This window comes from Eubalaena glacialis, chromosome 12, assembly GCF_028564815.1.
Source record: "Eubalaena glacialis isolate mEubGla1 chromosome 12, mEubGla1.1.hap2.+ XY, whole genome shotgun sequence".
Classification (NCBI taxonomy): domain Eukaryota; kingdom Metazoa; phylum Chordata; class Mammalia; order Artiodactyla; family Balaenidae; genus Eubalaena; species Eubalaena glacialis.
The window spans coordinates 19,325,495-19,341,612 of NC_083727.1; the positions used below are offsets into that span (position 1 = coordinate 19,325,495).

The 16,118-nt window shown below is 38.2% G+C and overlaps 1 protein-coding gene across 4 annotated transcripts in view; it reads right to left on the reverse strand.

Moving 5' to 3' along the window:
- The window catches only part of GRM1 (glutamate metabotropic receptor 1), a 371,761-nt gene that overhangs the window by 106,426 nt on the left and 249,217 nt on the right, over positions 1–16,118 (reverse strand). For all 4 annotated transcript variants that reach the window (XM_061207052.1, XM_061207051.1, XM_061207053.1 and 1 more), the window contains exon 3: positions 7,071–7,306. In XM_061207052.1, the coding sequence (XP_061063035.1) occupies positions 7,071–7,306 (236 nt within the window). The remainder of the gene's footprint in view (positions 1–7,070; positions 7,307–16,118) is intronic.

Genomic DNA, 16,118 nt, shown 5'->3' on the forward strand with positions numbered 1-16,118 from the left:
ATGGTGTACGATCCTTTTAATGTGTTTTTGCATTCTGTTTGCTAGTATTTTGTTGAGGATTTTTGCATCTATATTCATCAGTGATATTGGTCTGTAATTTTCTTTTTTTGTAGTGTCTTTGTCTGGTTTTGGTATCAGGGTGATGGTGCCCTCATAGAATGAGTGTGGGAGTGTTCCTTCCTCTGCAATTGTTTGGAAGAGTTTGAGAAGGATGGGTGTTAGCTCTTCTCTAAATGTGTGATAGAATATAGAAGCCATCTGTCCTGGACTTTTTTTGTTGGAAGAGTTTTAATCACAGTTTCAATTTCATTACTTGTGACTGGTGTGTTCATATTTTCTATTTCTTCCTGGTTCAGTCTTGGAAGGTTATACCTTTCTAAGAATTTGTCCAGTTTTTCCAGGTTGTCCATTTTATTGGCATAGAGTTGCTTGTAGTAGTCTCTTAGGATGCTTTGTATTTCTGTGGTGTCTGTTGTTACTTCTCCTTTTTCATTTCTAATATTATTGATTTGAGTCCTCTCCCTCTCTTTCCTGATGGGTCTGGCTAATGGTTTATCAATTTTGTTTATCTTCTCAAAGAACCAGCTCTTAGTTTTATTGATCTTTGCTATTGTTTTCTTTGTTTCTATTTCATTTATTTCTGCTCTGATCTTTATGATTTCTTTCATTCTGCTAACTTTGGGTTTTGTTTGTTGTTCTTTCTCTAGTTCTTTTAGGTGTAAGGTTAGATTGTTTATTTGAGATTTTTCTTGTTTCTTGAGGTAGGCTTGTATTGCTATAAACTTCCCTCTTAGAACTGCTTTTGCTGCATCCCATAGGTTTTGGATGGTCGTGTTTTCATTGTCATTTGTCTCTAGGTATTTTTTGATTTCCTCTTTGATTTCTTCAGTGATCTCTTGGTTATTTAGTATCGTATTGTATAGCCTCCATGTGTTTGCGTTTTTTACGTTTTTTTCCTTATAATTGATTTCTAATCTCATAGCGTTGTGGTCAGAAAAGATGCTTGATATGATTTCAATTTTCTTAAATATACTGAGGCTCAATTTGTGATCCAAGACGTGATCTATCCTGGAGAATGTTCCGTGCGTACTTGAGTAGAAAGTGTAATCTGCTGTTTTTGGATGGAATGTCCTATAAATGTCAATTAAATCTATCTGGTCTCTTGTGTCATTTAAAGCTTGTGTTTCCTTATTAATTTTCTTTTTGGATGAATCTGTCCATTGGTGTAAGTGAGGTGTTAAAGTCCCCCACTATATTGTGTTACTGTCGATTTCCTCTTTTATAGATGTTAGCAGTTGCCATATGTATTGAGGTGCTCCTATCTTGGGTGCATATATCTTTATAATTATTATATCTTCTTCTTGGATTGATATCTTGATCATTATGTAGTGTCCTTCCTTGTCTCTTGTAACGTTTTTTATTTTAAAGCCTATTTTATCTGATATGAGTATTGCTACTCCAGCTTTCTTTTGATTTCCAATTGCATGGAATATCTTTTTCCATCCCTTCACTTTCAGTCTGTATGTGTCCCTAGGTCTGACGTGGGTCTCTTGTGCACAGCAAATATATGGGTCTTGTTTTTGTATCCATTCAGCGAGCCTGTGTCTTTTGGTTGGAGCATTAATCCATTCACGTGTAAGGAAATTATTGATATGTATGTTCCTATTACCATTTTCTTAACTGTTTTGGGTTTGTTTTTGTAGTTCCTTTTCTTCTCTTGTGTTTCCGACTTAGAGAAGTTCCTTTAGCGTTTGTTATAGAGCTGGTTTGGTGGTGCTGAATTCTCTTAGCTTTTGCTTGTCTGTAAAGCTTTTGATTTCTCCATCAAATCTGAATGAGCTCCTTGACGGGTAGAGTAATCTTGGTTGTAGGTTCTTCCCTTTCATCACTTTAAATATGTCATGTCACTCCCTTGTGGCTTGTAGAGTTTCTGCTGAGAAATCAGCTGTTAACCTTATGGTAGTTCCCCTGTATGTTATTTGCCGTTTTTCCCTTGCTGCTTTCAGTAATTTTTCTTTGTCTTTAATTTTTGCCAATTTGATTACTATGTGTCTCGGCGAGTTTCTCCTTGGGTTTATCCTGTATGGGACTGTCTGCGCTTCCTGGACTTGGGTGGCTATTTCTTTTCCCATGTTAGGGAAGTTTTTGATTATAATCTCTTCCAATATTTTCTCAGGTACTTTCTCTCTCTCTTTTCCTTCTGGGACCCCTGTAATGTGAATGTTTTTGCATTTAATCTTGTCCCAGAGGTCTCTTAGGCTGTCTTCATTTCTTTTCATTCTTTTTTCTTTATTCTGTTCCACAGCAGTGAATTCCATCATTCTGTCTTCCAGGTCACTTATCCATTCCTCTGCCTCAGTTATTCTCCTATTGATTCCTTCTAGTGTATTTTTCATTTCAGTTATTGTATTACTCATCTCTGTTTGTTTGTTCTTTAATTCTTCTAGGTCTTTGTTAAACATTTCTTGCATCTTCTCCATCTTTTCCTCCATTCTTTTTCCGAGGTCCTGGGTTATCTTCACTATCATTATTCTGAATTCTTTTTCTGGAAGTTTGCCTATCTCCACTTCATTTAGTTGTTTTTCTGGGGTTTTATCTTGTTCCTTATAGCCCTCTGCCTTTTCATCTTGTCTATCTTTCTGTGAATGTGGTGTTTGTTCCACAGGCTGCAGGATTGTAGTTCTTCTTGCTTCTGCTGTCTGCCCTCTGGTGGATGAGGCTAAGAGGCTTTTGCAAGCTTCCTGATGGGAGGGACTGGTGGTGGGTAGAGCTGGTTGTTGCTCTGGTGGGTAGAGCTCAGTAAAACTTTAATCCGATTGTCTGTTGATGGGTGGGGCTGGGTTCCCTTCCTGTTGGTTGTTTCGCCTGAGGCAACCCAACACTGGAGCTTACCTGGGCTCTTTGGTGGGGCTAATGGCGGAGTATGGGAGGGCTCACGCCAAGGAGTACTTCCCAGAACTTCTGCTGCCAGTGTTCTTGTCCTCACAGTGAGACACAGCCACCCCCCGCCTCTGCAGGAGACCCTCCAACACTAGCAGGTAGGTCTGGTTCAGTCTCCCCTGGGGTCACTGCTCCTTCCCCTGGGTCCTGATGTGCACACTATTTGGTGTGTGCCCTCCAGGAGTGGAGTCTCCGTTTTCCCCAGTCCTGTTGAAGTCCCGCAATCAAATCCCACTAGCCTTCAAAGTCTGATTCTCTAGGAATTCCTCCTCCTGTTGCTGGACCCCCACGTTGGGAAGCCTGATGTGGGGCTCAGACCCTTCACTCCAGTGGGTGGACTTCTGTGGTATAAATGTTCTCCAGTTTGTGAGTCACCCACCCAGCAGTTATGGGATTTGATCTTATTGTGATTGCGCCCCTCCTGCCTTCTCACTGTGGCTCTCCTTTGTCTTTGGATGTGGGGTGTCTGTTTTGGTGAGTTCCAGTGTCTTCCTGTCGATGACTGCTCAGCAGTTAGTTGTGATTCTGGTGCTCTTGCAAGAGGGAGTGAGCGCACGTCCTTCTACTCCGCCATCTTGAACCAATCGATCTCACAATGATTAATTTTTTAGAAGTTAGACTTTGATGTTTTAGTTAGTGCTTTTCCAACACATCTCCAGTCCCTTGATATACTCAACTAATTAAGCAGTGATGTAGACTTTTCATGAAGTACTTTTTAATTAGCCACAGTGATTCCCAAATTATTCAGCCTGAGCTCAGGACCTTTAATATTCAAACTGACAATCCAGAGCATGTAAACTCTTTATTTAAATAGTGACATCTGAAATTAAGCTCAATAAAGGTTTCTATGGAAACTAACTGCAATATCAAAACTCTGCAAAACACCAAAATGACCCAATTAGAAGAGGTAAAAATAAATGTCAGAAAGTGTAGCTATGAATAGTACGGAAAGGTTACTTCTATTTCTTTACATTAATTTTCATAAGTGTGTCTGCATATTCATTAGAAGACTACAGAATTCATTTGATATTCAAGAATATCAAGTAGATAAGAATGATACATGAAGTGAAATTTTATGTTGATCTGCAATAAAATTGAAGCCAATTCCCTACGCAGACTAAAACTGAAGAGTTAGTTTACATGAATGTATGCACACAGACATAAAATTCTAGGATTTTTGCAGCAGAAAAGATGAATAACTTTTATGAATTAGTTCCAAGTAGAGAAGTTAAATAAGCCTTCTGTCTTCCTTAGAACTAAGAACAAAGGGAAATATTTGCTGAACTTGACTCCAGAATGAAATGCAAATAAAAACGTTTATCAAATTTTATAATCAAATAAGAAGCTCTTAAAAATAGCTTTGAGAGTCAAGCATAATATAAGAACAATTCATGAATGTGCCAATCTTTTTTTCCTGCTATGAATGTTAACCAAGTTTAGATTTTAACCTTGACATTTGCATATACTGTGACAAATGAAAACCCAAAGTATTATTGTACATGGCTGCAGAATTCTAACTTTTGTTTTGAAAGCTCAGGTCTCAAGATATTTTCCTGGAAATCCTTAAATAAAGACATCCAAACATGTTTAAAAAGTAATATTCTGAACTCTACTAATGAAACACAGTATCAAAGTGACATATATAGTTGCATCACTAACAGGCACCTCAAACTTAACTCATCTGAAATTTAGCTCCTGATCTTTCCCTAACCTGCTTTTCCTGGAGTCTTCCTCATCTCAGTCAATGGCGACACCATCTTTTCAGTTGCTCAGACCAGAGTCATTTTTCACAATTCTATCAGCAAATCCCCTCAGCTCTCATTCAAAATATCCTCAGAATTCAATCACCTCTCTCCATCTTGCTTGCCACAACCATGCCCCAATCCACCACACTCTCACCTACATTATTACAGCAACCTCCTAACTGCTCTGCTTCCTTCTTCTGACTTTCCCCCTTTTGTCAAAATTTAAAAACTGCAGCAAGAGTAATTCTGTTCAGAAAAAGTAAGGCTGATCCTGTCTCTACTGTGCTCGAACTTCCCAGTGGCTTTCCATCTCACTAAGAATAAAGCCAAAGTTTTCACAAGGGACAGTTAAGTCCTGCAGGACCTGTTCCCCTGTGTGCCTCTCTGACTTATCACCTGCTATTCAATGTACTCACTGGCTTCAGGCAGCCTGAGCTCCTTACTGTTCTCCCACTAAGCCGGGCATGCCGGTGCATCTTTTTATTTGTTATTCCTCTGCTTGGAATGCCCTTCCCAGGTGTTTGCTTGGCTCACTCTCACATCTTTAATCAGATGTCTCCTTCTCAGTGAGGCTTTCTCTGGCCATTCTCTTTTAACATGCTCTTATGATCACTTAAATGAGAATATATTTTGCTTAATTTATTTTTGTTCTATTTATTTCCCTGCACTGAAATGTAAGGTTATTGAAACAGTTCTTTTCCTCTTTTGTTTTCTGCTGTATTTCCATCTCCTAGAATAAAGCCTTGCATATACTAGGTGCTCAATAAATTTTGTTGAACGTTGAATCAGTGAAATATATTTCATTTAGAAAAATAATAGTCCTAACTTTTCCTTAAATAAAGTAAAACTCATTGACAGCAACATAAATTAACTGATCAATACATTAATAAGAAATGACTGAGATTCCAGAGATCAGTGGTGTACAGGTTCTATGAGGGTTATAAGAACTCCCTATCTTCAAAGATCTTACAGTTTAAGAAAACAACATTCATTAGAAAACAATAAAAGACAATCTATTACTAAATTCTAAGTCCAAAGTAGTCAAGCATTGTGGTATTTAGGAGGTGAGTGTTCTAACCCCATTGCTGCCATTAACTAAATGAACCTAAGGAAATGTTGCCCCTTTATCCTCAATGTCTTCATTTTGCAAATAAGGAGAATGCACTAGGTGGCTTACTGGTCCACTAGAATTCTTAACCTCTATTGGTCTATTATTTGAGAGAAGTCAGTAGAGATATGTGACAGAGGTGGTTAGCTGTTCAGCAACTCTTTTCCTCTTCTCCTAGCTCTTAGCCTCCCAAGAAGCCATACCAAAGAAGTTCTAAAAACCTTGATTGATTGAAAATAGATTCACACCAAGCAGTTTCCCAGTGAATTCTGCTGAATTTTATCAAGTTAGACACAAATCACTGCATTTAAATATTTTGGTATTTTAAAATAATTTTCTAATATCAAAATGTGAATGTTATTAAAAGTAGAAATAGTTTTTGTCATTATTCTTACCCTGTCTTATAAAAACTCATTGTCTTCAGTTGTTATTTATCTATATCATGCGTACTATCTGTTTTGATTTGCCCAAAGAGACCACAAGTTTCTCTAGGTCAAGAGTCATGAATTATACACCTTTCTGTCCTTTTTTTGGGGGGAGGGGTGTATTCAGTGCTTTGTATGTGCTGTGTGAATGAATGGGGTCTAGACATTTCTGAATAAAATCTTCTCAGCCTAGTTATAGGAAATATGTGTCACATCACTGTGCTACAATACAAATTTGGTCATGGATAGAGTCTTTAATGCTCTGGTAGCTCCTGGTGGCAGGGAGAAGGGAGACATCCTGTGGAGTTCATCAAGCCCTGAAAGACCTTTAACAATGCGCTACCCTTCTTTGGCATGCCTCTAGGGAGTAGTGCATGGGAAGTATCTGTCCCTTCTTGTTGCTTGTGCCCCTATACAGCCATGTTGGTGGTGTGCCCCTAGGTGACATCTTATCTTCTGCTGACTTTTATATCAAAGCAAGTCCTAAAGAAGAAAAAGGGATCAAACCAGTGCTGCTTACTTATGTCTGCGGTTAGCGTCTCCTAAGCATGCGTGCAATACAATCTCTTCCCTCTGGCCTGAATACTAAATACCTGAATTCTCAGTTTCCTTTTCCTTTATCTATCTTTTCTTATAACTTGTCCCACCAGAGACCAAAGCAGTCTCCATGTTTCCAGAATATAGAAACATGAATCCTTGGGGCAATACACACTCCCTCCTCATTTTAGCTATTTTATAAATTAAGTTGGCAAGTTAGTTCTTGTATCTCCAGTCTTGGCACTTTCTATACTTACTGAACAAACTGGAAGAGGTGACCAAAATCTGAGTTGTGATGTTGTAAACACGAGTTACCTGTGCAGATTCTTTTAAAGTTGGGATTTTCCAGAATGTGCCCTGGTAGGCGGCACTGGAACCGATGTTGCCAGAACTCAGGGAACCAGGGATTCCGCGTATTAGTGTCCAGCCTCAGTTTCAGGAAATAATCATCAAAGGACCTGACCTCTGGAGACTGCAGCTTTATCGTGATTCCCCCGTTGGCTTCCACCTCATAACCTTCAATGACTTCATCTCTGTCTGCCCAGCCATCACTAAAAAATGCAGGGATTGGGGTGGGGAGAGAGAAAGACAAAAGTCTCACAAATAGAGCTATGAGTTTTGCATGAATGAAGCAATTCAGCAAGACTTAAAGTCTATTTTAAGCCAACATTGTTATCTATCAATGACTTTTTTTTTATTTTTGTGGAGAATAGAAAATTATAGAATCATAATGTCTTGTTTGTTTTTCACAGTAGTGAAAGTGATGATGAAGATGATGACAGCAACAATTACAAGAACTAACATTTATTGAGCATTTACTAGTCACCAGATTCTGCATTACTCATTTTTACTGAGTCAGATGTTCAGCAAATAGCTGAGTCCTGGTGGATCCTGGATACAGATCCAGGCAGTCTGGCTCCCAAGCCCATTACTCTTTACAACTAGACCACAAAGCCCATCGGTTGTTCTCCAAACCCGAAGAAAATAAAACCCAGGTACTCAGGACCTTCTCAATAAGAGCTAGGCAAGGTTTCAAGGTTGCAATCAAGACCATTATACGAGCTGCATTATATAGTGTAGAAAATTGATTTAGCTTAGAAACACGACAATCACAGATTTTGTTCCTGGACATTGTTCAAATTTGCATCTCTTAGAAATGACCAGATGCTTTTTTTTTTTTCCTAATGTTATTTCAAAATAACAGCATTAAAAGAAAACAATCTGACTCCCCAGAATAAAAAATAATCCTCCTGCTCACTAAATGGCAGTTCACTGACATTTCATTTGTAGGTTCAAATTTTTTAAGTTTGTTCACTTTCTAGAACATTCACATCTGCCATGAGGGATATATCTCCAGTTTAATTCAAGTGTATGTATGAGCTAGGCCCAACCTCATGTGAGTGGCTATGATCCCTTCCCAAGAGGGGGTCAAAGAAAAATTGCACCAGACAGAGTTAAAGAGGCAAAGAAGACTTTATTCAAGACTATTTCAATAGGCCAAAGATACTGAACTCAATTCTGCTGAAACAAAAGGTGGAAGTGCTAGGATAAGCTAGTGAGGAAGTGCTGGCTGACACTGAGTGGAGCATGGTCAATGTGATTAAACCATCTGTGTTTGATAATTGTCATTTATCTAAATTAGGCTCCCACCTTCCCACAGAAACTGGGCGATAGGAGTCTGCTATCACTCTTCACGATCATATTTTAAAGGGATGGCTCCCAGGCGCCTGAGAAAAAAATTTCTCTGTTGTAAAACTAGCAAGAGGCTGGGAGAAATTTTACATTTCAAAGGGGCAGAGAAAGAATTGACACTGGCATGCCTTTAAAAGTAAAAAGCTGTGACAAAGTGAGAGAGTGACATGGACATATATACACTACCAAATGTAAAATAGATAGCTAGTGGGAAGCAGCCGCATAGCACAGGGAGATCAGCTCGGTGCTTTGTGACCACCTAGAAGGGTGGGATAGGGAGGGTGGGAGGGAGGGAGATGCAAGAGGGAAGAGATATGGGAACATATGTATATGTATAATTGATTCACTTTGTTATAAAGCAGAAACTAACACACCATTGTAAAGCAATTATACTCCAATAAAGATGTTAAAAAAAAAAAAAGTAAATGCTCTAAGAAGAGGGAATTCTTGGGGCCCAAAGTAAGGAAGAAATTTGCCTAAATTCTAGTCAAGCTTTGGAGAACATTAAGAGTGCCTTGATCAAGGAGTGGATCTATTCCTCTACCCACAGAGTAGGTAGAGGTAGCCCTGCATGTAGCCCTGCAGTTTCTGGAACACAACCATTCAGACTCTGCCAGAGAAAGTGTTTTATCACTTGCTTCTCACAGAGCAGGGAGCTGGGCCAAACACATATGACAGACCATAGCTCATTCCTCTCCTTGTTACCTGAGACCAATTTAGATAAATGTGTCCTCCACTTAGCTGAGCTAATTGGTATAATTTCATTCCAGAATCTTCCCAGTGAACCACACAGGAGCTACATTTTCAACAGATCAAATACAGAAGGTAAGTTGACTTAATATGATCCAGAACTAAAGGAATTTTGAGGTAAGGTGTAGTCTAACCAGCCAGACCAGAGAATATCTATATGCTTCTTCTAAATCTGCTAGAATATAAATTTTAATATTTTGCATGGATCTTTCTTTTCTCTCTTTCCTCCCTCTTCCCTCCCTCCCTCCCTTCTTTCCTTCCTTCCTTCCTTCTGCATTTACCTAGCACCTACTATGTACCAGGTGCTCTGCTATGCTCAGGATTCAGTTCAGAATGAGAAATATTATTCTCTTCCCCCTAGTGTTACAGACTTGTGGGAAAACAGATGTTAAACAAGAATTTCAAACACTGTGGAGGTAAAGAAGGAGAAGTGACCAAAACTATGGGAAGGAGGGGTTTGGGTCTAACTTAGTCTTGTGTGTATGTATGTGAGTGTGGGTGAAGAAAGGTGTGATTAGGAATGGTTTTCCTAAGAAAGTGATGTCTGAGCTGAGACTCAAAGGATGAGTAGGCATTAGTCAGGTCCAGACAGGAGGAGGGATTGGTAAAGAAAATTCCTGATAGATTATCTAACTTATAGGAAAGAACAAGGCTCATTCAAAGAATTTAGAGTGTCTGTTCATGGGAGCACAGAGAGAAGTTAGCAGGAGATGGGGATGTGGGCAAAATTCCACCCTAGGAACTCTTAGCCTAAGGACTACAGGAGATCCTCAAAGTGTTGTAAGGCTATTACTTAATGAGGTCATTCAGCTCTGCTCTCTGGTGGTAAATGACCTGAGTATTTTGGGGGACAAGTCCTCTACTCACCATCACTGAACATGATGGCCGATCAAACTGGTTAAAAGAAAAAAAAAAGCCCACTCATTTATCTTTCTATATCCTCAGTCTGGTTAGAACTAGTTTGTTTGGATTTATTCACATTTATATCACAACTACATCTATAGCAGTTTGAAGATGAGAGCTATAGTTCATGTCATGTTGAAAAGGAGGGTAAAAATAAAACCAGTTAGGCTTTCAAGAAATTCTGCCTATGAGTATATATTTAAAATCAAGATGACATAACTTGAAGGAAATAATTACTTTTTGACGTTGTTAGGCTTGAAGTGTGTTTCTCCCCAAGGTTTAATATTATGTGAGACTTTTATGTGTGTGTATAGTCTGAACAAGAAACCCACAATTTTTAAAAGTGTATGAAATGTCTTCCCTAGTGTTTATTTGCATTTTTTAGAAAAATCATTAAGTTTATAAAAGCGAGTATCATGTGTCAGTGCTGGAAGCAGAGAAAGTGTGACCTCCTGCCCTTTTGCAACCAACACAAAGGAGCGCATCATAGGAGTAAACCCTTGTCTATGAATATAGACAACTTGAAGTCATATGGTTTAGTGGGGTGAAGCCCTAAATCCCCTTTGCCATTGGTCAAAGCCCTTCCCTCCTCACCATAGATGACTCCCTTCTAGAAATTAGAGTTGGTGTTAGATCCAAGAGGTTATAAAATCAGGGACAATTGAGATGTGATAGAGAAAATATTCAACTAGGATTAGTCGGTGAATATATCTTGAAGTGTTAATTGCTAAAGTTTTGTATGAGATCTTAAATCTATCACAGGTGAGGTATAAGGGAATGATAACAAATCAAAAGTCACAGAAAAACAATCATAAAGCAACTCCTGGTTTGTATATATTTTAATCATTTCTTCTATATACCACTTGTCAAATGTATATATTTGAGGATTTTGAAAGATTTTCGCTCTTTAGTTATAGTATTGGGATTTTTTACAAGGATATTGTTCTGGTGAATTCTCTGTGAAGCACACTTGGGAACGGAGAGCCAGCAGCTCTCCTGATACCTGGTATAGGTTTTTTCTTTCCCTGTTGATGGTGGTAGGGTGGTGGTGGTAGTGGCGGTGGTGGTGTAGACTGTGCTCGAGCAGAGATGACCTGCAGGCATCTGCTCACCCCAAGTGTCTGGAGTGAATCCTGCCGGGCTGGGGGCTGATCAGCCTTAGGCAGGGCTGAGCTCTTCTGAGGCACATTCACAGCCTCTAGCAGCCTCTGCTGCTCCATCTGTCTCCCAATTTTGAGTTCATTTTCTATCTGGGGTCTGGATATGAAACTGCATAATGTGAATAAATGGCGGGAACATTTAACAGGAAGCTACATGTCTTAAGTATTCCTCACAAATATACAAGACTCCTTATTTCCTATCCCCCCTCAACATTTTTATACAACTATTCTTTCACAAGATTTTTCTTCACTTCCCACAAAAGCATGGCTCTAGTCCTGTGAAATTTCACAATCCAAACTTATAATAATAAGATTTCTTCCACTCAATAAATTCTGATATTAACAACAAGGGAATATTATTTCTCATTCTACCTATTACAACTTGACAGGAGCTTCAGGAGTGTTATTTTGCATTATATCAGTTAAAATAATTTAATAAGCTAATTGATAGTAAAAAAAAAAGAAATGCAATAGTATTCATTTAAAAAATTGTACAAAAACATTTTAGAAAATCCTATTTACATTCAATTAAAATAATTACAGTCTAGAGAGTAAAGCAATTTGATTTGTGTAATGAAGTCAAGTGATTGTGTATACCTGATAATAAAACTATAATTCTTTAAAAATAATCCAAAGTTTACCATATAACCAGGGACAGAAGAAAAGCATAATAAAAACAATATTTTCAAAAACATATGTAAACAAGCACAACATTACATAAATTTAAATGCTAACTATATTTACAAAGGTTGAAGAAATGTAGGATAATGTAATTTAAGTCAAGTGATGCCAATTATGAGAAATATTTTGGAGGTAATGGCAGCTTTTTCAATAATAATTGAGACTGGCTTTATTCATTCAACGCTCATTCACTAAGAGTCTTATATGAGTTAAGCATTTGCTTACTGCTTTGATACATTGCTCAAAAGTAGAGGCAAGGCCCTTGCCATCAAGGCAATTACAGGGGTGGGATAGTCTGGCCGCTGAATACACAATAGCCACAGAGCTGCAATCCCTGAAAGAAAAGGAAGACAGGCTACAGAAGCATAGAGATGGGGCAAAGGAGTCATGCCAAGGGAGATTTTGCCCAAGGGGAAATAACATCTAGGATGAAACTTAAAGGAGTAGTTGAAGTTGCACAGGTAAAGAGGGAGATGGGAGAGAGACCAGCTAAGGAGGGAACAAAGCTTTGAAACAACAGCAAGGCTTTCAGTTTACGTAGAGTGTGCAAGGTAAGGAAAGATAGGACAAGCAGGGGTGAGATCTGGAAGAACCTTAACATCCTTGTTAAGGGTTTTGGATTTCATTTTTATGGTGGTAAGAAACTACTCAGATTTTCAGCAGGAATATGACACAATTAGATTTGTTTTAGAAGGGTTTTTCTAGAAAGTACCTAGAGTGTAAGTACTTGTGAAGATTCTTTGGTTCTAGAATTCCGAGGCAGAAACTGTAGAAACAAACGCATAGACATGTGCACACACACATGCACACACACAGGCTAATAACATTGTATTATGAAGGCACAGTGGCAGTGTTGATGAATCAGGAATTGGGGTAGTGGTCACAATTAGTTTATATTTAATTTTAAAATTAGTTACTGCCAATTCACCATGAATGTAGAACTAACACAAAATGTAGGTCTCTTTATTTAATTATCTAGGACAGGCATTTAGAGGTCACTCAGCCTACTGAAAAACACAAGAGAGGATGAGGGGATGGAGTCACCTTTTATTGTCCTATACATCTGGAATTATTATAGAATTCAAACAGAAGCCTTACTTCTAAAGCTACTCTGTTTCAGTGGAAAACGGAGGCTGGGGAGAGAATGGGAAGGTATCAAAAGACAAAAGAGGAAGAATGAAGGGAATTAATTCTCAAGGAGCTGAAGCTCCATGTAAAGATCAAGGTCAGATCAGGTTTCCTTACTTTCCATCTGCTCCTGACCCCTAAACCCTAACCCACCTCTGGCATCCTGAGCCTGGAATCATCTGCCACCCGGAGACTTGTAATTATCCTCCTCTCCTAGCAGAAATGTAGGGCAACTACTGATAAACATTGCACACAGCCATGCAAATGTGGAGGCCCCTCCTAAACCGTCTACAGACCATTTCTCATGTATCAGTTACAATTTCAAGCCAGTGTGAAAGAAGGGTGGGCCAATGCGGAATTACTTGTGGACAAGTAGGTCTTTTGAATTCCTTCAAATTCTACTGCCAAGGTAGCACCCCATTTTGTCTCTCATTCAATTAACCTGAAGAGACAATATGAAATAGGAATTGGTTAGTTAAACTTTCTAAGCCTCTGTTTCTCCACCTATAAAATGGGAATGGAAATGGTTATCAACTTCTTAAGAGTTGTGTGAGAATTAAACTAGAAAATCCATATAAAACACTTATCACAGTATGTAGGGCATGATGAAGTCTTACTAGACATAACAGTTCTTTATCATCAATCTTCTCATGATCCAACCAATGTACTGAGCTGTATCGACACGTAGGAGAGACGTCTCTACAAAAGTGCTGCTCACAGTGTGGTCCAAAGATTGGTGCCAGTCATGATCTATTTTTTACCAGTTGATGAGGAGAAACTGAGAGGAAGCATTTAGAAAAACCTACAGCAGTTAGACATTGTTGCAAGACCTAAGAACATGACTGGTGGACTCATGTATTTGAATAAACAGGGTTTAACCACTTTGTTTTCCAATTCATATGGTGAATTGCCCATGCCTCAAGCCTATCCACAGTCATATGCAGTAGAACTCAGTTACACTGTGCGAGCTTTTACGGTTACTTTGCCAAATACAACCCCAAATTATATAAATATCTGAGAATATATAAGCACTTATTTTTATCAATTTGTTTTTACAATCACATTAAATTTTAATCAAGACTGTTTTATAATTTATCATATAACATTACTTTCTATAGCAGAGAAATAAAATTTTCATTATTTACTTTAACTCCAATTATATGTGGCAGCACAAGCTTCACCAGACTTTTTTTTTTTTTTTTTACAAGACAAGATACAATTTGCTGACTGTGGCAATAGTATTTGAATGTGGAAATGATTCCATAGAAATAGGGCAAAAAGAGTCCCAATGAAATTTACCTGAAAATATGTTGGTTTATATATTGAATTTATCCCTAATTGATGGTGAAGTGCTGAAACCATAGTGTATTATCTGTGGGGCTGTTTTAGTTAATGAATTCATGAAATCATCAAAATGTATTAGTCATTTGTAGTAGCCCTGCCACCCTTTTCCACAGTTTTGCTTTCCTCTGTTTCAGTTACCCACAGTCAACCGTGGTCTGAAAACACTAAATGAAAAATTCCAGAAATAAACAATTTATAAGTTTCAAATTGCATGCTGTTCTGAGTAGCATGATGAAATCGCTTGAGGTCCAGCTCCATCCAGCCCAAGGTGTGAGTCAACCTTTTTGCAGGATATCCCACCTGTTAGTCACTTAGTAGCCATATCGTCTCAGTTATCAGATTGACTGTTGAGGTATTACTTGTGTTCAAGTATCATTTTAATTATTAATGGCCTCAAAGTGCAAGAGTGGTGATGTTGGTAATTGCGATATGTCAAAGGGAAGGAGTAAGATGTTTTCTTTAAGTGAAAAGTTCTCAACTTAATAAGGAAAGAAAAAAATTGTATGCTGAAGTTGCTAAGATCTACAGTAAGAACAAATCTTCTTTCCATGAAATTGTGAAGAAGAAAAAAGAAATTTTTGATAGTTTTGCTATTACACCTCAAACTGCAAAAGTTACAACCACAGTGTATGAAAAGTGCTTAGTTAAGATGTAAAAAGCAATACATTTGTACAATAAGATATTTTGAAAGAAAGAAAGACAACACATTCACCTAACGTTTATTACAGTATATTGTTAGTTTTTGCTGTTAATCTCTTACTGTGCCTAATTTATAAATTAAACTTTATCATAGATATGTATGTATAGAAAAAAACATAGTATATATAGGAGTCAGTAATATTTGCAGTTTCAGGCATCCACTGGGGGTCTTGTAATGTATCCCCCATGGATAAAGAGGGACTACTGTATACACAAAACATAAAGGATTAAAATTTTAAACCAAAAGAATCATTTGAAAGAAAAAGCATTGAATTAAAAGCCGATAAAAGCATGTGTTCAATATTCTACATATAAACATTAGTGTTTCATGGGTTTTATATGAAGTGGCATTTGCGATTGCTAAGAATTAAATATATATACAGTTGACAAGACATTATGAAGGACTACGTTAGAGGTATTTACTTAGAAATGTTCAGTGATTTTGGTAAAACGGTAACTCAAGTACTACTTTCTGATGCCATCATAGCTGGATGATTTCCAAAACTGCCTAATGATATGGAAAACCAACTCACTGAATAAATAAAGCTGGCAAAGCATTCTTTCACTGTAAGTTGATGAATGTGCAGATATTGCTTTTTGTGGCAGTTCTTTTAGTATATGTGCAGTTTGAAAATGATAAAGATTTGAAGAAAGAAATCTCTGCTCTGATTTAAATTCTCTTTTAGCGGGACTTCCCTAGTGGCACAGTGGTTAAGAATCTGCCTGCCAATGCAGGGGACACAGGTCCCAGCCCTGGTCCGCGAAGATCCCACATGCTGCGGAGCAACTAAGCCCATGCGCCACAACTACTGAGTCCACGTGCCACAATTACTGAAGCCCGTGCGCCTAGAGCCCATGCTCTGCAACAAGAGAAGACACCGCAATGAGAAGCCCGCGCACTGCAACAAAGAGTAGCCCCCCCTCGCCGCAACTAAAGCCCGCGCGCAGCAACGAAGACTCAACACAGCCAAAAATAAAATAAATTAATTTAAAAAAAATTTCTCTT